Consider the following 27,154-nt stretch of genomic DNA (forward strand, 5'->3'; position numbering starts at 1 on the left):
CGTAAAAAAACAATAGTTGAGAAAACTTAAAATTTCAAGACAAACTTTTGTAGTAAAATTCTAGAATTGTCTCAAAAATTTGCTAGTTCATTGTCTTTTGTCATATTTCCTTGTTGTACCAGCTACATTTACATTATTCTGTGAATAGTCACTACTATTAATTCTTCATTTGGCCAATATAAACTTGTATATTAGCTTAAATGGTGTGATTCATAGAACTGCCAAAAGCTAATCAACCCCACCATCTTTTTTTTTTTTTGCCTTTTTCTGGGAGCTATTTTAATTTTCATGTTCAAACAAATCAGAACACGAGCTCTGCTGAACAGACTGTAGTTTTCTTTTTTTTAAATAACAGTGCACTAAATAAGCACACACAGAGATGCACATAATAGAAATGGACAAATTGATTGATTGTGTCTTATTTTAAGCACAGGTGAGAACATGCAAACTCTGAAATATCCCATGTCTAGACCAGGATTTGAACTGGAGACCTTCAGAATGTGAAGCTATAACATGACCATCAGCTGCTCAGGCTAAGCAGAGGGGATTTCCGGGACATTCTGCTTGGGAGTTCATGAAAATTTCTTGCTGGTTTTCATCATATTTCACATTTTCATCCCGCAATGTAAAAAAGAACAGAAAAATCAGTGCGTGTGTGGGTGTGTGTCAGTGTCAGGGCGTGGCTTGGCTCATTGGCCCCGCCCCTCTTCAGCGTGCTGACAGGTACGGGGCGTGGAAGCTAAAAGTGCTCTTTGCAGGTGGTGAGTTCAGTGCCGCTTGTTCAGTGTCTGTGGGAGGAGAAGTGACAACAGTGTGTGGGACGGACACACACGCACACACACACACTCCGGGGAGCAGAGCGCACACACACAGCCGAGGATCAGCTGTCTTGCTCGTACTGATTCATCGTCGGAAGTCGCTGACAGGTGACCTGAGACCACAATGAAGAAAAGGAGCAAGACCACTATAACGCAGCCAAAACCGACGTAAGTAGGAGACTCGTTTTTTCCATGAGCTGCGGCGTGTTTTGGAAACAGTTTGTTCTCTGCGTCCTGCACTGATCCTTTTCAGCCAAACTTGTCTTTAAAGCTTTCTTTCCTCATGTCGTTACTAACATAATCCGTGAAGTATCACTTTTTAGTCGGGAATAAGTCAAATGTGTAAGATTGTGTTACAACACACACACTTGGTACAATCTTTTTCATTCAGATTGTACCAAAAACACAACAAACGTGCACCTGAAAACTGTTTTTATAATCTTATAAAACTGTCCTGCTTTCTGCAAAAATAAAAAAATAAAAAATCCCCCTTCAGAACAGAACTGACAGAAACCTGCTGGTGGGGTTGCATAATGTGAGCTTTAACTCCAGTGTGGGTGTGGCTGATAAGCTGTCTAGTAAAGTTGTAGTAACTGGTTTGATAAGTATGCTGCTGTCCTGCTTAGAAGACAATGTGCGAGGAGTTGCTTTTCAGCCTGTCCCTGCAAATTTGCTGCACCAAGCCCAGACAGTGGCACTTCCTAGTCTTTGCTGGGTTTGTCCTGCCTACACTCCCTGTTGTCCCAGCATGGAAATGACAGAGAGAGGCGCAAGATGGTGGATTAAATCATCACCTTTACGGCCTGCTCAATTTAATTTCAACCAAAGTCCGGCTAGGATTTTGGTTGCCCTAAACAAACAAACAAAAAAAAACTTTTGTGGCATCAACACACACACAGGAAAACTAATAAATGGCTTGTCAGGTGAAGGGTGACCTACAGGTTGATTGCAAATGTCACCTGAAGCATTGTTTGGTGCATAAACAACACATTTCTTGCAGTAATCCTCTGCAAATGTTGTTAAACCTCTAATGTACCATACACTAAATAAGTACACACACAGGTACACTTAACCCTACTGCTGTCCTCATTTACAGGCACCAAACAATATTGTTTCTGTGTCTGAAAAAAATCCAAGAATTCAGCAAAAAAAATTCCCCAAAATTTCTGAAAATGTGCAAAACCTTCAGGAAGAAAATTCCAATAACTCCTTAAAATTTTCCCTTCAAAGTTAAATCCCCCAAATGTGGCAAGAAAATAAATTAAATATGTATTTTTTAAAAATGAGTAAAAATCTTTTTATGAAATTTAAAAAAAATAAAAAAATATCTAAAATGATAACACATATATGTTATTGTAATATTTTCTTTAAGATATTCATAAAAAAATCAACCAAACTCCAGTTTTATTTAAAAAAAATCCCCCAAATGTGACAAGAAAATAAATTAAATATTTTCAAAAAAATGAGTAAAAAATCTTCAAAAAAAATCCTAGAAATATGTAAAGTGATTCCATATATCAGTAAAACTCGTAATATTTTCTTTAAAAACATTCATAAAAACAATCAACCAGTTTTTTTATGAATGTTCTTAAAGAAACATTTTTTTAACATTTCTTTTTTTTGCTAAACAATGTTCAAAGATTTCCCAAAAATGTTGAAAATGTGGACATCAGAAGTTTCACTGTGAAAAAAAATTTTTTTTCAACATTTTCAAACTTTAAAACGGGTCAATTTTGACCCGCAGGATGACATGAGAGTTAAGATAAGATAAGATAAGATAAGATAAGATAAGATAAGATAAGATAAGATAAGATAAGATAAGATAAGATTGGCTTTATTGATCTCACAAAGGAGAAATTTACTGTTACAGGGCTCTTAGGAACAAAAAACAAAGGAGTGCAAAAGTCACGAAAGTGCAAGAACAAGAAATGGGAGAATAAAATGACCGTGTTTTATTTTATTTGAAAAAAAAACATTCGTAATGTGTTCAAAATAAATGAAAAATTCAACATATTCTAACTATGAAAGCGATAAACCTACACAGGTTTGTCCGTAAAGTCAATGACAAAATGAATGTAGATGTTGTGTCTGCATGACCTCTGAAGCTCGATTCCCAGCAACAGTCATGTTGAGATAGGCCATCCTGGTGAGCAGAAGTTGCTCCAAAATTCTTGCATAACACCCTTGAAAAGAATATACATGGGCTCAAATCACAAGTTCAATGCAGCAGGAAAGCATCCAGCAAAGCTAGCCTGTGTGAATCAGTGAATGAGTTGTGCATGGAGATTTATTACCGCACTAACCAGCGGACTCAACAAGACAAGATGGCGCTGTTTCATGAAAACAGCTCGATATGTGAGGATCCCAGAGTGTCTCTCTGATTGTGTGGCCCCACCTAGTGGTAGTGTTTCTGCCATTAGCTCTGGATGGAAGCTTTTAAAGGCAATGTAGCGCTGAATGCCAAATAACTGAGTAATTAGTTGTTTTTTAAAATCCTCCAATGCAAGGTGTGGTTCTACCACTGACACACCTGCCGTCAACAGAAAAGAAATGTTTTGTCTTCCTCTATAGGGAGGACTCACAGGCTTTCAAGCATACCATGCATTGGCCTCATTTGTTTAAAGTCCACCATACACTTTCAAGGAAGTTAAGAGCAAGTTTTCTTTACATTTTTGGTGCCACTTTGGGTTGATGAATGGACCCTGAAGGCATCGTGTGCAGCTTTCAGAGTAAAAGTACTTTATCTTCTCTGTCTGTGTGTATTTAGTCGTTCTGAATATTGCGTGACCGACTAGCTTACATAGTGTTCTCTACTTTTTGTTATGGGCAGGATTTGTTGATGGGATTTTGAACTGTTTTTTCTATTGATTTCTATTCTTCACTGTGTGGACGGCATAGTGCAGATCCTGTCAGTCATTATTGTAACTTTTGTACTATGATAACCACCAACGCAGTGATGGAATCCCAGTAATGCAGCTCCACCCTTTTCATATATCTCTCCTTGTGCAGGTTGCAGTTGTGATCTAACAAGGTCCATCACCAAAGCATGATGAGATATGCAGGCTTTTTACAAGATGTTAAACTGTACATCTTTTTGGAGGATGTTAGATAAGAGATTAGGCAGGCATTGAGAAGAAAACTGTATGGTTTGTATTATATTTAGCCTCTTTATCTGTACATGAATGGATTGTTGAATTTAGCCTACTACAAACTGATGCTAATGCTAATGCAAAATTTCCGCAAACTCGCACAACAGAACCTCAGAGGAATAAAACCATTGCAAAGGGTTGCAGAAAAGGCACGTAGGAAGCATATGGAGCACAAAAGCATAAAAAAGCAACTCAATATTCTTATTTTAGATGTCAAATGTTTGATAATCTGGCTGAATCTAGACTGTAGGCGATGGAGAGCATGCTGAGAAGACGGAGCAGAGCTTGGGGTTTGTTGTGACGCTCAAAGACAGCAGCAGCACTCTGCATGCTCTGTGAGTGTTCTGGTTCTAATTTGACCCTCTCCCTGTGGAAACATGTGAGTTGTGTTTACCAAGCTAATGTTTTAGTGCCAGTTTTTTCCCCAGAACCAGGAACAAGCGGTCAAAACATTGAATCAGAGCCAGTGAGCCTCCCTGCAATCTATTGACAACACGTGTGGGCCACATACTACAGAGCAGAACTGGTAGAATTAGTGCAGCATTGTGTTTTGCTGTTTGAAATCAAATTCTGAAATGAAAATATAGCTGCTCGTAGCTTGGTAACATGAGGCTGTTCCCTCTGAACAACACTCAGTGGGACTGCTAATGACTAAGATGGGTGGGTATCCATCTGTTCTGAGTTTTGGAACAAAAACTTCTCAGCTTTAAAAAAGTTTCTTGCATAAGTTCAATACAAACCACTGCTGTAAGTCATTTGATGAGAATCACGCAAGGAAATAGTAACTGCTAACTGTGTTTATGTGTGCATTTGTTAACCTGCTGATGTTCCTAGCAATCAGAATCCGTACGTTTTAGGAGCTCTGTGGCCTATTAAGCAGTGTTGTGCTTCCACAGAGATCTGTTGGTGTGAACTCTTCAGTGAGAGAAGAGAAAATTGTGTTTCAACATGACAGAAATCCTCCTCAGGGTATTTTTCATTTGGGATAGGCCTCAACAGACAAATTACCTGCAGCCTCTGCAGAACCCAACAGTGCATGCTTGTTCGAACTTGTTCTGTAATTGTTTCACATGAAAATTCGCCACTTGATTTGAAATTACAGTCAAGGTCCAGCGTGCTTCCAGGAGGTGTTGTGTAACCGGGGTTCAAATAGTGAAGGGGTGTGGATGTGCATGTGTGTGAAGAGATGGGTGGTGGATTTGAAGTGACGGTGACACACGCACACAGGCAGAGATGTAACAGAATTGCATGTCAGTGTGCTGTAGTTCATCTGTAGCTGACGTTCCCTGGTAGCACCTGAAGACTTCATTGGAACGGCAGCTTAAAAATCTGCATTAATCTCCAGTATCTGTGCACTGCTTTGTCTTGTGTAGCTTCATAAGGAAGCTGGAGCCTCTCCCAGCTGACTTGGGGTGAAGACGGGGTTCACCAGGAAAACATGCAAGCTCCATACAGAAAGGTCCGACTAAGATTCAGACCTTCCAGTCATAAGGTGGCAATGCTCCCCACAATACCACTGTGCGTTAATCTGCAACATTTAAATTCCTAAAACTACGTCACAGACATTCTCCTGGATAGTGACTGTACATGAGGGTTATAGAAAGTCATTAATAATTGAATTAGGTTAATGTTAGTTTAAAAACTAACAAGAAACAATCCACCAATGCCAAATGAAGCTGACTGCATTTCTGTGGTTAACGCTGATATAAAAAGCACATGACAGTATCTAAAGTCAATATTTGCTTTCGAACTTAACTGCAGCCCACGGCATATCATTGGTAAGCACAAGCTTATCATAGGCGTCGACTGATATGTTCTTGTCAGGGCCATTGGGACAACACAAACCCCAACACAAAGCTTAATCCAAGGGCCTTTGTTTGTTCATATTTTACATATATTCATATGTCTGCCAGGTCTGTTCTTATTATATATGTTTGTTATTATGTCATTGAATGAGGGAAATGGAGTTCCCACGCACTGGATTACAGCCTCCATAAAAATGTTTATTGAACTGAACCAAATTAGATTCATTTCATCAGGCTGACATGATGTAATGTGACCCTGAGGAGAAAATGTCTAAAGATATGTTTCCAAAACGCACCTTAATAGAAGACCCACATGGAAGGAATGTGTGCATAATGCCAAATGGTCCCATGCATTTGGCAAATGAAGGATTGTGACCAAGATATGCACTGTAAGGGACATTTTGCAGTTTTAAAATGAGCTTGTGGTTCAAACTGTGGACTAGACTGGAGTTTGACCATTATTCTTAGACTTAAGTTTTATTTTTACTCACTGTTTGCTGAGGTTAGGCAACAATCCTGCTTAGTTAGTGTCAGAAAGATGTCATGTTTTAGGTTAAAATATTGTACTTTCACAAAAACAAAGTGTTTAAAGCTTTGCCTCCATTTTCTGGGTTACCAGGACGACACCTTCCACCCCATCTAATGCATATGGGCTGAAAAGGAGTGTCAGGGGCAAAGCAGTGCAATACATCTTCAAAAATAGATTGCTAAGAAACATGCTTGTGGTTTGTCACAAACAAATGTGATTCCGTGAAATTGTAATCGAGGATGAAGTTTGGTCGTATAGAAAAGTAATTTCTGGGAGACTGTTAATTCTGGGATCACATATATGAAAACCCCACATATTGTTTATCATCTAAAATCAACCAATAATTAGTGATGCTAAAATAGTACATCATTCAGCTCCTGTCAAACTACTCTTGAGACGGACAGGTAAAGGCATACCTGTCAGTAGACGCTCATGGAGGTGATCCAACAAATGCTTGGTTCTGAGGAAATGAGCTCATGTCCTCTGTGTGTTGCTTCACTGGAACACTTCAATTTGCATTACAGCAGTTGACAGTTGTCACGGCGCTTGGGCTGGGTGTGTCAGTTTTCATGGCATGAAGCGGAAACCTGCTGTACCGGTTTCCTTTGCTTTACGGAATGATGCAAGTCGCAATTCTGAAGCTTGCTGTCCTCACCTACCCTTAAGTTCTTCATTTAGCTGGGACAAGATCATTCACAGTGAAAATCACGCATATTTTTGACTGATAGATGTGTTTGGACAGCGTGAAAGCTGTCTAAATACCAGTGTATTTGAGTTATATCATGTTGTTATGATGGTTCATTTTCAGTGTGACTGTGAGATCCATGCATGGCACTAGTGTATTATGACTGAAAGATAAAAAGCTGTGAGTCATCTGCTTGGTATGAATATCCTGAAGGTAATAAGCTGAGGAACAAAGGCCAGTCAAATTATGGCCCATTAAGTCCTTAATGGGTGTAAAACTGGCTCATAGCTACATCATAGTACATAGTACAGTGTAGTTCCAACTCACTTTGCTTTGAGTCATTTGGGCCTAAGGCAAATCACAGATATTTTTTCTGAAACTATACACTGTAAAACACTGAAATGGGTAGATCATCACTCAGATCATCACTAGTTCATTGGCAGCTTTGCAGTGTAGTGTATGTCTATGATGCGAAGTACAGACAACTTCATTATGGATGTATTCAGCTACGGGGATGGTAAATTGCTGAGTACATTTCTATGTTTTCTTGTGCTTAGTTGGAAAATGTGACCGCATCATGACCAAAATCTCAGTTTGAATGAAAATGCTTCAACTGTTTCCCATTATATTAGTGTTGCAAAGTGAATCAAGCATTTGAATTTATAATACTTCATGCTTTTAGAAATGGTTTTGCCCCATGAGGAAAACTTCCACTCCAGGAACTCGAGGCAGGAAACTTAAACAGCCTCCTCATCGGCCCTTTCAGTCTTTCTGTTTCCATTCGACCATGACATTAACTCCAAGTGTGCCAAAACAATGACAAGTAGTAGTGACTGGATGAACTTCCAGTCCTGTGAACACGTACGAAATGGAGCAGTAGAGGTTTGCTACGTTAGACTAAAGGTTGAATTTACATTTTTTATGGTGATGTTTGAGAGAAGAAGACTGCTATTTGACAAAGGTGTTGAGAGGGCAGAAGAATGGTGCTTGTTCTCTTTTCTGAGTTTAACCAAGACCCCCACAGTAGTGCCCTAGGACCAGCCAGAAAGCAAATCTGATTGTCTTCTCTGAAAACAGCCCTGAAAGAGGTTCTCCAGGGACAGGTTCTGCAGTCGAAACAGGCACAAAGATTGTGCCTGTCACAAAGATTGTGCCTGCACGAAAATGACCTGTAAGTTCCTGCAGTTGAAAACAGTCTATTGTTAACTGTAAGAATAACATGTTTCCAATTTTCCATGGAGCTCTGGAACCTCCTGATAACTCAGTTCCTCTACCAGTGTTTCTCCCAGAGAGATCAGGATCTTACTGAAGAGATAGTTTTAAGTCCCCAAAAAGGACCTGTTTGGACAGGGGATGGTATTTTCTGAATGGTGGGGCTTGCAGCACTGATGATAGTATTCAACACAGCATTGTTGCACAGCCTGCGTTCTTAAACACCTGCATTTGCAAACTGTTTTGCTTGTAGCTTGTGGTTGACAATACTGAGGTGTACCGCTGGTTTTGAATATGGGATGTCCTTCAGAAACTGTATCCAAGTTGCATTATTTTCTGATTTTTTTGCAGCATCAGATTTAACACATTTTTACAAATCTCATACATTTTCACCAAAGTCATTAAGAAGTGATTTGGTGCTTCAGAAAGGATTGTGCCCTCCATGACTGAGTGCATTCATTCATCTCTCCGTTTCTCTTCCAGTGCTCCCTCCACAGAACTGAGCGCTCTGATTGAGAAGCTGCAAAAGAATGCCGATAAAGTGGAGAAGAACATCTACGACGTTGAGCAGAACCTCAACAAGGTGCAGTCCAAACACCTTCTCCAAACACCTACAGATGAACTCATGCTGACAATTGAATATACTTTGCCTACTTTATATAAGCGAAAATAATAAATTGATCAATTTTGCACCATTTCCAGAAACAAAAGTGTAAAGCAGGCTCTACTGTTAGAACAAATAAGTGTACGTTTTAGGTGCCCAGGGGGGTAAATCAGCTGGCTAGCACCCCTGACTTTGGCACGGGAGACCGATGGTTCAAATTCCAGTCAGGGTGCAGTTGACCAGTTAGGACCATCAGGCAAGGTCTATAGTGCTGCCCCGCCTACCTACCTTGTATCTACTCTCAGATGTACGTTACTTTGGATAAAAATGTCTGCTGAATGAAATTGTAATTATAAATCCCTGGAACCAAAAGCTGGCGACATTTCAGAAACAGCTGTAGCAGTCATAGTAGGGAATTGTGCTATTGCTAGTAGAAACTGGAGTTTTCTGGTGGAGCATGGGAGGCCTGGGAGGAGGTTCTGGAAGAGACTGGTGGACAGAGAACAGAGGGAGGCAGTGAACAGTAAAGCACAGATTTCAGTTCCATTTTAAACAACACAAAGAATTACAGACAGCGGTAATAGCTTCATTATCACATTAGCAGATTGAATGATCTGGCAGAGAAATGATGGCAGAGCTGAGGTTTATGCACCACAGAAACCTGATTGGTGGATGAGTCACATATGTGCAGATAAACTGGCAGCAGGGAAGAAATAAAGCGCTACACCCACACACACGTACACACCTCCAGTCTGAGACGGAGGACAAAAAGGAAACACAAGACAAGGGAGAACAGTACAAACACTAGGAATGAGGGACAGCCACCATGACATTAGCAATTTACCTTTGACCTCCTTCCATTTCAGTCAGTAAAAACAAATATAAAGGCTTGGATGGGCATACTGCAATTTGGTTCAGTTGATGTAAAATTATTTTATGTCATGTGCACTTCAGCCAAAAAATGTATTTAATTAGAAAAGAACAGGCACCATAAGTGTAGTTCTGAATTTCAGTTTTTAAAAGCTTGTGTTGGTTTTGTCTCCACAGTTTGGCTACATTTAATTGACAGACCTTCAAATTTAGTAGTTGCCCTTTCATAAAATCGGAGCACCTTTAACATACTTTTTTTTTTTAAGTGAACAGAAAAGTGAAAGTGGATGCAGAAACATCAGAAGTCCTGACTTTTAGTGGGTCATTGGGTCAGGATCCAAAAATTCCACTCTTCTCCTCAATCAGCAGAGGTTTTCAGTTGGGTCTTGCTATCTGATAGAAATAAACATCTTTTAGAACACCGGATTTTTGTTTGTCATCTCCAGTTTACACTATCAGATATTTCTTTGGTGGCATGATGAAAAAAAGGATCCCCAAATCAAGTGTTGAGTGTATCAGTTAACATACTTTTCAGAAGTTGGACACTTCCATCTTGTAAACCCTTTTTTGATTGATCTCGGGAAATATTCTAGTAACTTCATGTTATGGATCTCTAATTAAATAAAACAAAACAGGCTTTTAATGAGTCTAGAATATGTAAAATTGTCACTTTCTGAAATAACAGATGGAAAACATTACACTTTTTTATGATGTGATTTTTTGAGATGCACTAATACTGTATAATGAACATACACCGATCAGGCAGAACATTATGACCACCTGCTTAATATTGTGTTGGTCCCCTTTATGCTGCTAAAGCTCCCCTGACCCAGTAGGACATGGACACAGGACCTCTGGGGATGTCCTTTGGTACTAGAATGGTGGTCGTGTAAGATTTAGATCTGGGGAGTGTGGAACCTGGTGAACAGCTTAGCTCTTAGGCCTCTCCTGAGCAGTTTTTGCAGTCTGTCAGGGTGAATTGTCCTGCTGAGGGTGGCAACTAACATCAAAGACTGTTGTCGCCGTAGGGGATGGGGGGTTAGGGGGTTGTTTGACCTGCAATGTTTAGGTGGGTGCTACATGTCAAACTTCCACATGAATGTCAATATTCAAGGTTTCACAGCAGAACGTTGCATCATGACAAGATATAATTCACTTCACCTGTCAGTGGTCATAATGTTGTGGCTGATTGGTGTATGTAGCGACAATATTCTCTTTAATAAAATCCTCAGCCAAACATTAGTCAAATTAAGTCAGTGCTCATTTGAGAGTGCAGTCTTCTAAGGGATCTTCCTTGTCCCATCAGTTCTTCCTCTGCTCACGATCTACCTCGCCACCACATCTCATGAAATTCTGCCTTGCAGTTTGTGTATGATCTCAGTAACATAAACAAGCAGAGAAATGGCGCTGACAACACACCCCATTAGTCTCACCTGAGGCTGCAACTCATTTTGGAAGTAAAAAAGACAAAAGTGAGGGAAGAATGTGACATCACATTAAAAGCCTCTCTTCACTTTGTCACATCTGACTTGCTTTTGCCGCAGGATGTGAGTAAGATCAACGAGGGGAAGCAGCCCCTCTATCAGGATGACAGCAACAAGAGAATCCTCAATTCTCTGGAACTGCTTAACGGCCTGGATGACGATGCCGTCAATGCCAAACGCCTCCAGCATCCACAGGCTGAGATGATCGCACAGGAGTGAGTCGTTTCTACCTGCTGGGCTTTGTCTTACACTGAGAAACTATACCATGCTATGTGACAGTAAATACAGTTAGTATTAAGCAAGCTGCAGCAAGTTTATCCTCTATGAAAGACAAATACTATATTTATCAAGTATCTCTACCATTAGAACAACAATGTCAGGTCATTTGCACATCTGTTCTCAGGTCGTCTTTTGTAACTGAAATATTGTTTTCCGCGTGCATACATAATGATAAAGTCTTAAATAATGGCGAGGATGTGACCAGCACAAATAAAGTGTGGTTGTTAACAAAGACCACAGTAGGAGACCAGGAGACTACGTCATGAAGCTGATGGAGAGAATGCCTAGAGTGTGCAAAGCTAAAGAATCTAAAATAAAAAACATATTCTGATTATAACACTTTTTAATAACAACATAATTCTATACGTGTTCTTTCATAATTTTGATCTTGGCCTTTTTATTTTGTGTTGTTTCTTCTATGAATACCAGCTTTTATTTTAGAATGTTTGGTTTGGGCTATTATGGTTAAAGAGCTAATAGTTCTATAATCAGAATACAACTTTAAACAGAGATATCATTGTATTCAATTGTTTTGATAGCTTGTATGCATAGACGCTGTATTATCTTGTCATGGTGATATTTCTTTCTTGTGTTTCTTCAGCATGAGGCAGCTACGAGAGAGAGTGATGAAGCTGAGAGAGGACCATGACCGGATCTACCACCTGATCCGCACCGAGGGGAAGCCCAGCATCAACTGGGGAATCATGATGGATGAGAAACTGGTAAGAAACGTATCGATGCATTCACACATGGTGCAGCTGTGGACCTCATATTAACCTGCACAGATCAATCGGAGCATTTCCCTCATGAGATAGTGATGGTGCTTGATGTTTGATCTGGTTGTGCGTAATGCAAATAGGGACTGAAGCATATTAGAACATACACTACCGTTCAAAAGAAAAGCATTTTTTTCAATGAAGATAACATTAAATTAATCAGAAATACAGTCTAGATGTTTTTAATGTGGTAAATGACTATTCTAGCTGGAAAGGACTGATTTTTAATGGAATATCTCCATAGGGTTACAGAGGAACATTTCCAGCAACCATCACTCCTGTGTTCTAATGCTTTGTTGTGTTAGCTAATCGAGCTGAAAGGCTCATTGATGATTAGAAAACCCTTGCACACTTATGTTAGCACATGAATAAAAGTCTGAGTTTTCTTGAAAATCATGAAATTGTCTGGGTGACTCCAAACTGTTGAATATTAGTGTACATCTTGATAAATCTTGTTAAATCAATAAGTAACAATAGTAATATTATTTATGAACATATCATTTTTTTTCATATTTAAAGCACACATACCCATACATTTACAGTCTTGCATAGCAGTTAAAACTACTGTGTCCAGAGTTTAGTTATGGTCCAAAATCACTGCCAATGGATCATAAAATAACTGCAAAAGAAACGATATGCCAGACCAACAACAGTTTTAATGTCTACAAATGATTCCTAACCTAAACAAATAACCTACTGTACATTGTGTTCCTGGTAAGAGGGGAATCTTGCCAACTCAGCACTGCAACATTTCCAGTTTACATTGCTAACTCTGCACATTATCACTTGGTATCCCAATATTTGTATTTGTACACACACCTACTAGTTAGGGAGCATTTAGCATCTAAAGAGACACGAAGTTTTCCCAAGATCTTGTACAGATGGAAACAGAACTAAAAGGCAACCAAATGTTAGACTGGCATTCATCAAGGTTTCACATCAAATTAATTCTGATGTTGCTGTGTATCTGCTGGACTTTCATATTAGTAGAACATGTCAAATGTTGTCATTTACTGCAGCTTTAATGAATTATCAAAGCTACAGGAAGTAGAAGGGTCCTAAAGTTGCGTAATGAGGAAACTACCAAAGACAGTGTTCATCATGAGTGGCTTTGCACAATGATGCAGACAGAAACCAAACTGTCAACATGTGGTGAACTGAAGCATCTTGTTTTGTCTCTCTGCCCAGGACAACCTGAGCAACAAGGGCTTTGGCCAGGACCTGCCGTCTGTGGAGAACGAGGTGGAGGAACACAACATCTTCCACAGTGAAGTGGAAGCGCTGGCTCCTCACATCACTTCTAGCGGAGACAAGGTAGGAAATCAAACAGACTCGTGCCACGTTTGATGGTTAATAGTGACTACAAAGTGGTAACAATCACAAAACTGTTCGTTCAATGTAAATAAACCTTTTAGCTACACCAGCTTTGTTCTGTAGGTAGTCATGTGGCGTTGTTTCAGATGATATTGGTCTACAGGAAACCTAGACAGGGCACCAGTCTGCCATAGAACTTCAAAAAGACAGTCATGCACACTCACACTCACAGTTTAGTCACCAGTTAACCTACCATGTCTGTCCTTGAACTGTGGGAAGAAGCTGGAGCCCTCAAAGAAACATGTAAACTCCAGTTGAACACCGAGAACCCAGAATGTTCTTGCTGTGAGGCGACAGAGTAACAAAGGCAGCACCGTGTCCGTCAATGGAAAATGGTCGCACAAAGTGGTTGAACTGACTGTTACACGTCTTTATCATTTTAGATTATTTTTACTAGTCACAAAATGACAAAATTAATCAAGCTCGCACAAGCAACACACGAGTAGCAGCCACAAGCCAAACAGTGAATCATTTAAAGTAGAATTCTCCAAATATTTTACACTGAAACTAAATAACTTCTGTTTGTTAGTGATTCATGCGACATGACTTTCATCATCTACTTTCTTTGTTTCTACAGGAGTATGTCAGTGCCCTCCAGATGAAGTACAACAAACTGCTGGTAATAAATCTACACACAAACTCATTTAATCTATAAGCCCAGAGCGCTGTATTTACTACAATTATGAAATATATATCTGCCTTTGTTTAAACGTGTATATGCCATTTTAATCAGCATAAGTGGAGGCCTGGTGCACTCACACGTCACACAGGCCTTTAGCCCTCTGGCTAGTTTCAGTGTCAGACAAACACATGTTTTCTTCCGGGCCACTGTTGTCTATAATTAGTGAGCCACACTATTAAACTGGATGATATGTCTCTTCAATACCACGAGCATACATATTATTATATTATTCTGACACAACACCACGTGTTGATGATTGCCATATAGAATAATCCCATGGCTTGTTCTCAAAATTGACATTACATTTTTGAATATACAGATAAAAGCAGCAACAATTCAGCTGGAAAAGTGATTCAACTCTGTTGCTGTTGTTTGATATTTTAAAATCTTTTGAGCCCAACATATATCATCATCTACAGTTATTGCAGATACAGTTCATTGAGCACTGCTTGATCATTGTATGGGAAAGATAATTGAGCTAATGCTGTATGTCGTATTATTTAAAAAAATGACACTGCAGAAACTGAGAAGAATGAGCTAAAGTTGCCACACAGACTGCACTAGTCTTCATTGAGACTGAAAAACAACAAAACTAATTTTAAAAAATGAAATCATGACAGAGTCTGCAAGTTGAGTCTTTAATGTGAACGGTGTTAAGAAAAACAGTTGAATTTACGAGATCACCTCTTTCACATTATCAGATTAAACATGTTAAATTTTACATGTGCATTACAGTACAGTGCCACAGCAGTTTCATAACAGTCATAACACCACACACTTCCATAATGATAAGTTAAAAAGAACAATGAATAAATATTTGTGGCGTTATTCCCCCGTTAGGCCGACTCCAGCGCTCGTCAGCGCAATTTGCTGAGCCTGCGGGACTACATGCAGCGCTGCACCAATGAGCTGTACTGGATGGACCAGCAGGCAGAGGAAAGGATCAACTACGACTGGAGCGACACCAACCTGGATTACCCTGCTCGAAAGAGGCAGTATGAGGTAGCCGAGGGACACACAGCATGAACAAATACTAACTTTCTACAGAAAATGATCATCAGTGCATGCAAACATGGACACTAGTATTTAAATTAAAGATGATCCCTAACTTACTCCAACAGAATTTCATCAGTAAATGTCTGGAGTCCAAGGAATCCACCATCACCAAGCTGAATGATGATGGAGAGAAGCTGATTGCCGCTGATCATCCAGGGAAGAATGTCATTGAGGTACAGCCTCTTCCATGTTTTCTGTCCTGCATGTTTATCCTGGTTTGCATATTGGGGCTCCACAAGCATCTCTTTTACAGCCTGTGCTTCTGCACCCATACAATCTCTGTTAAGGACCGATCATTCATAAAGACAACATTTGCTTTGACAATTCAAAGACACTGTCACTTGAAAATTTCAACAACAAAAATACAAGCTAGTGGGTGTTATTTTAGGATGCTAAGCTTTCTAATCTTTTAGAAACTAAAGAGTTTGTTGGTGGCTTGTTCTCTGTCTGTCTATGTTATGAAAAGAAACCACTATCTAACAATTCAGAATACTTTTTAAGTGTGTCACTTTGGCAAAATGGACAAAAATATATATACAAACATGGGCTCATGTGAAAAGTCACAATTAACTAGCTGTGTCAATATATAATTGAGGCACTTTTGAAGTTCACGGGATATATCTTGTATACATTTTTAGTAAAGGTTAAAAAATATGGTTTTTTTGTTCATTATGATCACGTCTTTACAAATTCCATAATTATTTATTTCAGAAACAATCATATATTAATAAAAAATGACTGGATATCATGAAAATGTCAACTAAATAACCATCCAAATTTAATAACAACCACCTTCTAATTATCTAAACAATAATAAAATGAGGTTATTTAAAAATAGTTTTGATTGTGTTCTTTTTATTAAGTTGAGATAATCATGACAGATATTTGTTTTTTGGAAATGTATCAAATTCTAAATTGTATCTGTGTCTGAGAAATCATTTTCAACTAAATTACCCATTACAAAAACACCTCTCAAGGAAGTCACATGACCTGCTCCACATGATGTCATTTCCTCCTGAAGAAAAGACTGGCAAGACTCCAAGGCTTTCTGAGTTATTTAATATAAAGTAGTGTCCGAGTCAAGGGTAGATTTATCACAAGTCAGCAGGCTTACTTCTACTGAATATATTTATAAATAACTTTCAATTTCAATTTCACTCAATTGTATGTATAACATTTTAGAAGAATCTTTGTGTAAAAATGCCATGTGGTGTTTGGTTATAGGCGGCCATGTTGATTTTAGGCCTGAAAAAAGCAAAAATGTCAACTATGACACAAAAAGTCCGACGATTATATACTGACCCAGCTAACTAAGGCTTCTGTTTACGCTCTACAAAACATTCTGGGTGAAATTAGCATGTGTTTCCTCCGAACAGAAGTAAGATGAGGAATAGCAAAAACAGTGACACATTAACAAACAATTCATGCCCATTGATTTTTACTAAACTAATGGTCTCACACCTTCTCAGGCTCACACGGAAGCAGTTCACGCTGACTGGAAGGAGTACCTGAACCTGCTCATCTGTGAGGAAAACCACCTCAAACACATGGACGAGTACCACAAGGTCAGACACAGAAGGCAAATGATATTCAAAGACACAAAGAGACACAATCAAACAGGTAAATCTCATCAGTGTCTGCATGTGCATTTGTGTACCTGCGCAGTACCACAAGGAGGCGCGTGACAATCAGGACCTGCTGAAGCGACTGGATACAGAAGTCAGCCAGAAGTATAACCCAGAATTCAAAGATGTGTATCAGATGGAGGGCCTGATCGGAGAACTGGATGTGAGCTTTTCTTTTTTCATCTGCACAATAACTAACAGTACTAGTGGCTATTCCTTCATAGAAATATATATGTTTTTGTTTTGTATGTGCGTGTAGGACCAGTCTAAGGTGATAGAGCACTTTGATGACCGTGTCAGGGCTCTTCAGAAGCGCAGCGTGCAGGTTTTGCCTCTTAAGTACCGCAGAGAAACACCCCAGAAACTGCTGCCCGTTGAAGCTCTGTGTGAGTTTGACACAGATGAGGTATGTACAGTTTTTTGTAAGTTCATACCAAGATCTTTGGGTCACAGCTGCTGTGGTGAACTTCAGTTACCTGTACTGTCTTCTGTCTCTCTAAGCTGAGGTCATTTAAAGTTCCATGTCAAGATGTTTTTACTTCCTTATTCTTGCTTAGCATTAAGCCTAATCCTTTTCATCCACTTGGTTTTTTAAAATCCCCTTCATCTCTACTCCTCTTCTTCATTTTCATTTGCATCTTCTTTGTACCAATGACTAAGCACTCTCTTTTTGCTTGACTTTTTCTACATAGTCTAAATCTAGGCCTGTAACTTAAAGGTTTTGTGGCGTAATGTATTAAAATCCCTTCCCTCAGAGCCCATCTGAGACTCTTAGTTTCATATGACAAACCACTAGGATGACATTGTGGTCGATTTAAAGAAGTCTACAGAGCTTTGTCATCTAGGTATAGCACAGATCTTCATGTGTTCAGGTTGTGTCTTTGCCTGAGGTACCTCAGATTTTCAGTGACCGCATGTGCAGTACAAAATGCACAAAGTTATGCTCGTGGTCACAAATTAACGCCAGTGTTCTCACACCCAGGAAGTCCTATGTTCGAATCTCAGCCCGGGGTCTCTCTATGTGGAGTTTCAACCCGGTCTCACGGGGATTCGTGAAACTGTCACGTAAATTTTTGTTTCGGTTTCGTGCGCACCAACACGATTTCGTCATGTTTTTCGTGCCGCTCACCACGAAATGTTTTTCGTGTTGCTCACAACGAAACCCGCTGTGGTAATCACATCTGAAAGTGGTTTATACCGGCGGATTCATGGCGATCTAAGCTGTCCATCGGCGTATACTGTTTGTGTGATCGCGTTTGCGGCCATCGGACATTCTTTAAATTCCTATGCAAATTGGTAAGTGTACCACCGGGTTATGGTTATGGTTATGGTTAGGTTATGGTTAAGTTATGGTTAGGGTTATGGTTAGGGATGATGTAATGCAAAATATAGCGTTGGATTCGCCACGGTTTACATTAAAAATATAATATACCCATTTGTTTGAAATACGTTCTGAGTGGCACGAAAAGTCCGCCGTTTAAAATACATTGGTGTGCATTTTGTGGTGAGCGGCACGAAAAACATGATGAAATCGTGTTGGTGCGCACGAAACCGAAACAAAAATTTATGTGACAGTTTCACGAATCCTCGTGAGATCGGGCTGGGAGTTTGCATGTTCTCTCTGTGCCTGTGTAGGTTCTCACCAGGTGCCCCACCTGTTGGAGAACCCAGAGAAAACAGAAAACCCACATATGCACAAAGAGAACACGCAAACCAACACAGAAAGATCCCAGGTCCAGGTTGGGTTCTTCTCAGCCACTAGCAGTAGAACCAAAAATAACACCTAAGTCTCTTTAAATGAATGCAACATTCAGGAAGGTAGACTGTCTTCGAGTAACTATGATTCAGTAACCAGATGACTGACTGTCACTGCTGATCATGTGCAGGGGCAGATTGTGCGTGGGGAGAGGTACACTTTGCTCCGGAACAATGGTTCCAAATGGGATGTGAAGGACGCAGCTGGACATAAAGTCACTGCCCCGGCCGTCTGCTTCATGATCCCCCCCACTGACCCAGAGGCGGTGGCCATCTCTGACAAGTAAGAATGCGTAAAGCACTTTCTAAAATCACTCACTGGACGAGAGAACTGCAGCTGTAACAGTATGTTGTATTGTGTGCTTACAGCCTGGCCAGCCAGCAGAAAGCTCTCAAACAGAAGATGGCAAGCAGCAAGGGAACTCTGCTGAAACGTTTTGATGAGCTGAAGAAGGAAAGTGGCGCTGGCACAGCTACAGGTGGATGACATATTCAGACCTCTTTTGCAGCTTTAGAAAACTTGTCATACATTTACTCTGCAAGCTCTGATGTCTTTGTTAATAACTAATAACTAGGCTAGGAATATACAGTCAAGCCCGAATTATTCATACCCCTAGCAAATTTTGACTTAAAGTTATTTTTATTCAACCAGCAAGTTTGTTTTTGATTGGAAATGACACAGGTGATTCCCCAAAAGATAATAACATAATATACAAGAGGCATCATTGTGGAAAAAATAATTTCTAAGCTTTTATTTACATTTAAAATGAACTTTAAGTCCAAATTTGCTAGGGGTATGAATAATGTTGGGCTTGACTGTATCTAGAAATATAACTTATGTTGTCACTGCATGCCAGTGGATTTGTTTCATTAGTTACAAATTTTTAAACAAGAGATGAGGACCTTAAGGTGGGTCTCTATGATCTATTACATCATGTCTAATCACATCACCAAAAATCAGCAACACAATGAAACATAGCGGGGTTTGCATAATATGCTGCTAATAATGTTCATCATAGTCAAAACATCAGGAAAAAACTACAAAAATACAACCCATGTTGTAATAAACTGAAACAGTCGATTAAGTTATAAAGCAAAATGGTACCAAAATGCCATGCGCTGTTAAAGATGTTCAAAGCATTGACTATAACTGCTGAATATCTATCGAAAATGTTGTAGATTTGTATGAAAATAATGTGCCATGATGCAAAACTGTCTGCTGCTGGATGTCAGACAGACATTTCAGATGAAATCATGTGTCCTGTAGAGCATGTTCTACTGCCAGCTAAAGCTTTCAGTCTGTGCCCCTGAAGCCAAATGTTGAAGTTCATCGTGCTGTGTGTGATTGTGTGTGACATCAGACAAGCAGGAACAGCAGTGTCGACAGCTGATGGCTGGTCTGGATAAGGTCGTCAGTGACCTGGACAAACAGGAGAAAGCCATTTATGCTCGAGTGCGCCCACCGCTGGAGCAGAACAGGCCACTGCAGGACAGCACCGACCGCTTGCAGGACATGAAGGTAGTGATCCCCGCTTAGTTCTGTTGTTTGACTAAAATGCTGTTTGTCACATCCCTCTATTTCTCAATTTAGCTATATTCTTGTACTGTGCAACTCACCAAGCCAGACGTTTCTCTCCAGGACATCGCTGCAGCTGTCAGTAAGATTGAACCAGAGAAGTCCTCTAAAGTGCAGGAAGCAAAGAACTTCTTGGTCTCAAACCCGAACTGTGCAAGCACACCTCAGCTTCACAGCAAAGTGGACGAGGCCAACAAGAAGTACACCAAGGTTGAGCAGCTCCTCCAGTCCTCTCAGGAGAAGTATGTGATCTTATATATACCTCAGCATTTATCTCTCAGTGTCATCTGTAGTAGCGCTGATCCTTGTGGGAGCAGTGTCCCTAAAGTTTTTCTGCTACTAAACTGTTTTAAATCTGGTTGAATGTGTTGGAATATCGTCTAATCAAAGAATTTTGTTGTAGACTGAAGAACTCCAACCAGCTGGAGTCATCCATTCAGAATGGAAAGACTTTACTGACCACCTACGAGAACAAGCTGGCCAGGGAGGAGGTTGTTCCATCTGACATCACCTCACTGGAGAAAACACAGCGGGAGCTTGCAGTAAGATGTCTCATGGATTCTTGGCAAACATTAGAATTCTAACCTGCTCTGAATGAAAACAGGACATGGTGGTAAATGGAACAATGAACCCACACGACAGGTTTTTTGATTACTAGTGTTGTTAAGGAGTAACATTTTGATCAGCAGATTGCCAATTTGTGAGTGGCCCTGCTGATTCTTAGGACGTTGATCAACATTTGGTGGTTGTGCCTTAAGAAAGATAGCAATGTTTCAAGAAAAGGGAAAAAATGAGACTGCTAGCTTGAAAAAAGGGAAGCTGCACAGTGGCTCGGTGGTTAGCACATTGCCTCACAGCAAGAAGTCCTCTGCAATAATATATAAGCAGTATTATATTATGTGTATTCATATTATCTTCTTGGATACTCATGTAGGATGTTGGATCAGATCTGAGAATGAAGAGGTCTCTGATTGCTGAGACAGAACAGAACCTACGCGCAGCCAAGAGCAGCTGTGAAAACATGGCCACCAATTTCCAGGAGCACTGTCCTGACATAGAGAGGCAAGAAGGTGATGTCAAGAAACTCAACAAGCGCTTCAACAACCTCACCAGGCAGATTGACAGCAGGTGAGGTGGACGGGGCAGCAATGGAAGCGGATGTTATTTAAGCTCTGTGCTTTTGTAGTGATTGGAAGATATACTGAACATTACATCAGAAAAGCACATAACATCTCCACTGGCACATAAAATCTCCATAATGCTGTGTGTTGCAGGTCTCAAAGCTTGCAGAGAGCCAAGATGGCATACAGCAATTACCGCAACGATTATGACAATCTGAACAGCTGGCTGTCTCGTGTCCCCAACTATGAACCCCGTGAAACTGATGACGCAAGACAAATTGAGACCAAGCTGAAGAATCAGAGGGTGAGAGTGACAAGAAACTGGGCGATTATTGCTAAATATTCCCTGTTGTAGAGGAATATTCTGTCACTGGTGTTTACACTCATCTAAAAAAAAAAAACTGTTTCAACAGAATTTGCTCTCTGACATTGCAAGAAAGGAGTCTGACTTGAACAATGTCTCCAAAAATGCCCACCTCTACCAACAAGCTGTCAAAGTAAGATATTAAACATTTTTACAACCAAGTCACCATCTTTAGTTTACAACAGTACAATAAGGTTCAGTAATGCTTCACTGTTTCTACTTTGTAGGACTACGAGAATGAAACTGAGAAGTTCAGATCTATCCTTGACCTTGAGGACGGACTTGTACCTCAGACATACAAGAGGAGCAGAATGGAATCTCCTGCAATGACAGTCAAGGCAGAGGTAAGGCACAGCAGTCAGTGTCAAGTATTTGTACACAGCAGACATTCAGCCTGTTACTGTCTGCTTAATTCATGCCTTCCCCCTCAAAAAATGTTCAAGGATGTTACTAACATATATGTTCACACAACCCTGCTAGCACTTTGTCAGCGTAGATTAGTAACTGCGGTCTCCAAGTGACTGGAAGTGATTGTTTTCTCCAAAAGAGAAAAGATGTAGGTGTATAGAGAATGGATGGATGGATGAAGTAGGTAGTTCAGCTTTACATGGTTAGAAGTCAAAAATGCTCTGAATTGCTACAGTAACCTTAAGATTTTCTGTATATGCTTTCTGTTTGCAGGAAGCTGCCATTGAAGCTAAGTTTACCGAGGTGAATGCTATAAACAGGCAAAAGCTGCAGAATCTGGAGTTTGCCCAAAGTCTTCTCAACCAGGTGAAACATTTTCTCAAAATCAGAATTACAGTAATAACATCGACATTAAAGAAAACAGTATAAATAATGATGATTTTCCCCCTATAGCAACCTGAGATCCCTCTGATGCAGACGACAAACGTCAAGTCAGTCCATGCCGCTCCTTCAGGAGAAGAACCATGGAGAATTAAGAAGCAGTTGGAAGATGAGATCCAGAGGAGGGAGCAGTTAGAAAAAGAAATTGAAACCATTCAGACTGACATTTATGTCCTTGAAGGGCAGAAGCCCCAAGATACAATTGTCAAGAAGGAGCTGATTAAAAAGGTTCCAGACCCCCAGCTGGATGAGGAGGTCCACAAGGTCCAGCAGAAACTGTCAGAGGAGCGCCGTGAAACCCATGTCCTAGAGAATGACCTCGAGGTACTCAAGTTGAAGCTGCGTGGCCTGGAGACAGAGGTCAAAGAAGGGGCACAGCAGTATACGGTGAAGGAAGTGTTGCGCATAGAAAGAGATCGTGGTCAGGAAGAAGAAGTGCGCAAGCTTCGTGAGGACCTGGAAGAGCTAAGAAGGCAGAAGTTGATGAAAGACAATGAGCTGATTCAGATACAAAGGCAGGTGACCCTCCTGGCTGAGGAGAAGAACAGGGAACAGGAGGTGATCACAGAAGAGGAGGTGATCAAAGTCCAGAATGACCCCCAACTTGAAACAGAGTACCGGGTACTCCTTGACAGGAAACAGAAAGAAATAGACGACAGAAAGCAGCTGGAGGATGAACTACAGTTTCTTCAGGAGAAGCTCAGAAGGCTGGAGAAGGAGAATCAATGGCAGAGGAGAAGATTTCCATCAAGGAGGTGCTGAAAGTAGAGAAAGATCTTGTCTTTGAAAGAGAGGTAGAAAACCTTAGAAGGCAGTATGAAGATGAGAAAACTAAACGAAGAGCATCACAACGGGAAAGGAATGACTCGAGAGGAAAATCACAAGCCTAGAAGAAGAGAAGTCCAAAGTTGTTATTCAGGAGAAAGTGCGGGAGATTGTCCCGCCCTGACCCCAAGGCTGAGAACGAGGTTGCCAACCTTCGTCTTGAACTAGTAGAGCAACAGAGACGCTACAAAGATGCAGATCTGCAACTTCGATCCCTCAATGATGAGCTGACCATGCTTAGAAACAGAGGACCTCAAGTGGAAGTCAAGGAGACAATCAAAGAAGTAATCAAATACAAGACAGATCCACAGACTGAAAAAGAGCTGGAGAGACTTCGCAATGAAATTGTAGATAAAACCCACCAGACGGAGAAATCTGAGATGGAAATTCGCCAGCTTCGTGATGAAATTACAAGATGGAAGGACACCAAACCCCAAGTGCAGACTAAAGAGGTGGTCAACGAAGTATTGCAGTACAGAGAAGATCCTAAGACTAAGGAAGAGATTGAGACTCTGAAAAAGAAGCTGGGTGATGAACAGAAGAACGCCTCGACCTTGAGAGGGAACGGTCAGCCCAAGAAGAGAAGATCAGACTACGGAAGATGGATCTGTCTCAGGTCCGTGAGAAAATTGTTCAGCAAGAAGTGGTCAAGATGGAAGAAGATCCTCTGCTCAAGTCAGAGTGTGACACCTTCTCACAGAACATCAACAATGAGCAAAAGCAAAAGGAGAGCCTAAAGACGGAGCTCTACCAGTTGCAGAGACAGAAGGCTGACCTGGATATGCAACTGGAAGAACTGGAGCGTGAACGCAGGGCAAGGCGTGATGCAGAACTAGAGATCCAAAGGCTTCGGGTCAGACTTAATGAGCTGGAGATCCGTGACAAGGAGAATCGTGAGAAGGTGACCGTCAAACAGAAGGTAGTCTTGCAGCAGGATCCTCAACAAGAGAAGGAACATTCTATCCTCAGACTTCAGCTTGATGAAGAGAAGCACAAACGCACCTTGCTTGAGAAAGAGCTGAATGCCCTGATCCAGCAGCAACTCACCCTGGAGAAGATGGATGTGAAGGAAAGAGTTGTCCGTACCGAGAAAGTTCAAGTTGAGAGGGATCCAGAGGCTGAGATTGAGATCGAAAACCTAAGGAGAACTCTGGAGGAAGAGAAAAAGGAGAAAACGAGAACTTGACGTTGAGCTGTCCACCTCAACTCCAGGCTCTCTGATATGGAGTTCTCTAACACCAAATCTACTAAAGAACTGGACTACATTCGTGATGAAAGTAGCCAGCTGCAGCAAGAAAACCAAAGGCTGCAGAATGAGATCCGCAAGTTGCGCTCTGAGATTGAGATCACCAGCAAAGAGACGCGACTTATCACTGAAGCTGCGCCAAGGGATGATGGAAAGAACTTGGAGTTGAGGCTTGTTTCACTGCAGAAGGAACTGGGAGATCTGAGGAGTATAACAGTCAAGAAGGATGAAGAGATTGAGAAGCTTCAGAAAAACCTGGCAGCTGTTAGAATCAAGAGGGAACAGAGAGAGAGCCATCTCCGCAGGTCCATCGTGGTGATTGACCCAGATACAGGCAAAGAGATGCGACCAGAGGAGGCCTACAAGCTGGGGCTGATCGACTGGAAGATGTTTGTCAACCTGCAGAGCCAGGAGTGTGATTGGGAGGAAATTACAGTCAAGGGCCCCAAAGGAGAATCCTCTGTGCTTCATGACAGGAAATCAGGGAAAAAGTTCTCCATCGATGATGCATTGCGTTTTGGTTACATCACAAATCGACAGCTTCAGCAGTACATAAATAAGGAAATCTCCATCCAGGAGTTTGTGTAATGGTGTCGGGAAAAACAAGTAAACATTCCAGCTGTTTAATAAAGCACATTATTGGTCTTATTTTTAAAAATGTCATCTGTTTACTACTCCTTGCTTTTTATTGTACTTCTTTTCTGACTGTAACACTATGGTGACTTGGATTTATTTTGTATTTCATCCATGATTTCTAACTGCATCATGTATTTATTGTTATCCATTGGTTTTGTGGTACTAACATGAAAATATGAATTGACATTAGAATCATTACAACTGACTTCAGAAACACTTGATGTTGTGGGAAGGTTTTAATTTCTTTTAATCGTACTAGGGTAAGAACATATTTTTGATTTGATATTGTCATTGAATCCATTGTGATAATGTTTGATTATTCATGTTTTTCCCATGCTTGATGTGTGTGCTATGCAAGCTTGAATAAAAATTAAATCAAACTGACAAATTGTGTTTTTGTGTGTAACTGTATAATGGTTAAATATATGTGTGGATATACATTTGATCGGAAGAAAATTAACATTTAATTTTGTTCTATATTTTGGATGATGGACTCCCAAAAATGCAATCTAAATGTACCGATGATGACAACTACTTGGAACTACATTAGCATCTCATTGTATGTAAGGACATATTTTGCTTGTAATTAAAAGTTGGCACTATTCTTAATGCAATGGATTTCGGTTCTCATTGCTGCTGTTTTTAAATCACTTATCAGCAGAAGATGCTGTCCCTCATGAGATGCAGGCGAAAAACTCTTGAAAAAACGAGTGAATTTTCAGATAGGATTGGCCTAACTTATTAAGCAGACCTGTTGAATTGCTTGTTAAACACAAATACACACGTGGACAAATTGTTGGTACCCCTCAGTTAAAGAAGGAAAAACCCACAATTCTCACTGAAATCACTTGAAACTCACAAAAGTAACAATAAATAAAAATTTATTGAAAATTAAATAATCAAAATCAGCCATCACTTTTGAATTGTTGATTAACATAATTATTTAAAAAACAAACTAATGAAATAGGGCTGGACAAAAATGATGGTACCCAGAACTTAATATTTGTTGCACAACCTTTTGAGGCAATCACTGCAATTAAACGATTTCTGTATTTGTCAATGAGCGTTCTGGCAGCTGTCAACAGGTATTTTGGCCCACTCCTCATGAGCAAACAGCCTCCAGTTGTCTCAGGTTTGATGGGTGTCTTCTCCAAATGGCATGTTTCAAGCTCCTTTCCACATATGTTCAATGGGATTCAGATCTGGCTCATAGAAGGCCACTTTAGAATAGTCCAACGCTTTTCTCTCAGCCATTCTTGGGTGTTTTTGGCTGCGTGTTTTGGATCATTGTCCTGTTGGAAGACCCATGACCTGCGACTGAGACCAAGCTTTCTGACACGAGGCAGCACATTCTCTCCAGAATGCCTTGATAGTCTTCAGATTTCATCGTACCTTGCACACTTTCAAGACACCCTGTGCCAGATGCAGCAAAGCAGCCCCAAAACATTACTGAGCCTCCTCCATGTTTCACCGTAGGGACAGTGTTCTTTTCTTCGTATGCTTGGTTTTTGAGTCTATGAACATAGAGTTGATGTGCCTTACCAAAAAGCTCCAGTTTGGTCTCATCTGTCCAAAGGACATTCTCCCAGAAGCTTTGTGGATTGTCAACATGCATTTTTGCAAATTCCAGACTCGCTTTTTATTAGTTTTTTCAGCAGTGGTGTCCTCCTTGGTCATCTCCCATGAAGTCCACTTTGGCTCAAAACAACGACGAATGGTTGCGATCGGACACTGATGTACCTTGGCCTTGGAGTTCACCTTTAATTTCTTTGGAGGTTGCTCTGGGCTCTTTGGATACAATTCCAACGATCCGTCTCTTCAATTTGTCATCAAT

The 27,154-nt window shown here is 40.4% G+C and overlaps 1 protein-coding gene across 1 annotated transcript; it reads left to right on the forward strand.

The window, feature by feature from the left end:
* The first annotated feature begins 743 nt into the window (after nucleotides 1-743).
* Nucleotides 744-25,708, forward strand: ppl (periplakin). The gene is given in 26 exon segments (XM_022212097.2): nucleotides 744-986; nucleotides 8,682-8,781; nucleotides 11,217-11,371; nucleotides 12,037-12,157; nucleotides 13,400-13,525; nucleotides 14,163-14,204; nucleotides 15,108-15,269; nucleotides 15,389-15,496; nucleotides 16,793-16,888; nucleotides 16,989-17,111; nucleotides 17,208-17,354; nucleotides 18,835-18,986; nucleotides 19,073-19,182; nucleotides 20,065-20,222; nucleotides 20,343-20,521; nucleotides 20,683-20,821; nucleotides 21,214-21,407; nucleotides 21,554-21,704; nucleotides 21,814-21,897; nucleotides 21,992-22,108; nucleotides 22,446-22,538; nucleotides 22,626-23,331; nucleotides 23,334-23,474; nucleotides 23,477-23,553; nucleotides 23,555-23,978; nucleotides 23,981-25,708. Coding segments are annotated over 26 exon segments (5,241 nt in total). The 5' UTR covers nucleotides 744-942; the 3' UTR covers nucleotides 25,273-25,708.
* Nucleotides 25,709-27,154: the final 1,446 nt, after the last annotated feature.

This window comes from Acanthochromis polyacanthus, chromosome 21 (genome assembly GCF_021347895.1).
Source record: "Acanthochromis polyacanthus isolate Apoly-LR-REF ecotype Palm Island chromosome 21, KAUST_Apoly_ChrSc, whole genome shotgun sequence".
NCBI classification, from domain to species: domain Eukaryota; kingdom Metazoa; phylum Chordata; class Actinopteri; family Pomacentridae; genus Acanthochromis; species Acanthochromis polyacanthus.